This window comes from Condylura cristata, unplaced genomic scaffold, assembly GCF_000260355.1.
Source record: "Condylura cristata isolate star-nosed mole 26May11 unplaced genomic scaffold, ConCri1.0 scaffold00054, whole genome shotgun sequence".
NCBI classification, from domain to species: Eukaryota; Metazoa; Chordata; class Mammalia; order Eulipotyphla; family Talpidae; genus Condylura; species Condylura cristata.
In genome coordinates, this window is record NW_004567155.1 from 1,603,277 (window position 1) to 1,604,751 (window position 1,475).

General features: G+C 70.7%; 1 protein-coding gene across 1 annotated transcript in view; it reads left to right on the forward strand.

Moving 5' to 3' along the window:
• ANO9 (anoctamin 9) overlaps positions 1-1,475 on the forward strand; it is a 19,637-nt gene that overhangs the window by 9,250 nt on the left and 8,912 nt on the right. The window contains exons 5-8 of the mRNA XM_012734350.1: positions 97-227; positions 931-1,070; positions 1,194-1,252; positions 1,328-1,407. Of these exons, the coding sequence (XP_012589804.1) occupies positions 97-227; positions 931-1,070; positions 1,194-1,252; positions 1,328-1,407 (410 nt within the window). The remainder of the gene's footprint in view (positions 1-96; positions 228-930; positions 1,071-1,193; positions 1,253-1,327; positions 1,408-1,475) is intronic.

Genomic DNA, 1,475 nt, shown 5'->3' on the forward strand with positions numbered 1-1,475 from the left:
CCTGCCTTCTGGAGAGGCCGCTCCCCCCCAGCCCGCTTCCCCCCTTGGCGGAGGGAGGGCTCCCGCAGGACAAGGCCCCATTGGCGCCCTCCCCAGGAGAAGCAGGACGAGAAGAGGGCGTTCTCAGGGATCCGTGCTAATGACAGCATCTTCAGCCCGTACCACGCGCTCATGGAGGACCCAGACCCCAGCGAGGGGCGCCCCAGCCCCATTCGAGCCACCACCAGGTGAGACTGCGGCCGGCCCACCCGTGGCGGTGCCCGGGCTGCCCACGCCTGACCCCTTGGCTGTGAGGATGCAGAGAACCTTCCGCAGGTTCCACGTGGCCGCATCCCTGGGGCTCAGCCAGAGCCAGAGGGAAAGGGGCCCCCAGAGGCCCAGAAGCGCCGCCCAGCCCCCCTTCCGGCCCTGGGGCACCTCTCACGCAGACCAGGCCCCCACCTCTCCCTTCCAGAGGCCATGCCCGTCCCCAGACACCTGGCCGAGGCCTCCAGGGCCAGGTCAAACCCGCAGGTCTCCCTTGACCCCGGGCCCGGCCTGACTAGCGGCCCTGTCGCTTGCTGCCCGACCCCACCAAGAGCAGCCGGGGCCCCTCAGGGCGGCTGGCACAGTACTGGGGGCAACTGGTGGTCTCGGGAGCAGAGGGCAGGGCAGGTGAGGCGCCGGGGGTGACCCGGGCCTCGGGGGCTCCTGCGGCTCCGCGGTCGGGGCACGAGGCGGTCCCAGCTGGGCCTCCCCGAGCCTCAGTCGCTGCAGGAAGCCAGCTCAGGGAAGGAGGAGGGGTGCTCCGGACCTGGGGCGTCCAGGCGGGCGGTGAGGGGGTCTGGGCAGGAGGGGTGGAGAGCAGGGGGTCTGGGAGGAGGGGGCCGAGAGTGGCCCTCCGAAGCCACAGGAGGACCAGGCACGCGGAGGGCTCTTCCTGATGGGCAGGGCGGCGGGCTGGGGCTCACCAGGGCAGGGGCGGCTCCGGGCAGCGTCCCCCGAGGCCATGCAGGGCCACACAGAGCGCTCCTGTTCCAGAATCCGAGTCGTCCACTCCATCCTGCAGAACATAAAGACGCCCGACGGTGGTGAGGACTGGCCACCAGGTCCCCCACGCTGTGGGGGCGGCTGGCCAGGGGCGGGCCAGGAGGGTGGGCAGGGTCCGCCAGAGCCCCTCACCGCCTCTGACCCCGGATTCCCTGTACCGCCAGACAGCTTTGACGACTTGGTGAAGCAAAAGATCTTTGAGGTCAGGTTCCCCCTGCACAAGGTCAGCAGGGCCCGAGGGGAGCCGGGCTGGCGGTGGGCCCAGAGGCGGGCGGCTCACCGGCCCCTGCCCCGCCAGGAGGAGGAGAAGCTGAAGGGCTGGGCCACGTGGAAGGCCTTGTTCAAACCGCAGCCCGCCGACGCCATCGACGCCATCAGGTATCAGTTCCAAACAATGTACCCGTGCCCCCAGATAGGCCTGTGCCCCCAGATAGGCCTGTGCCCCC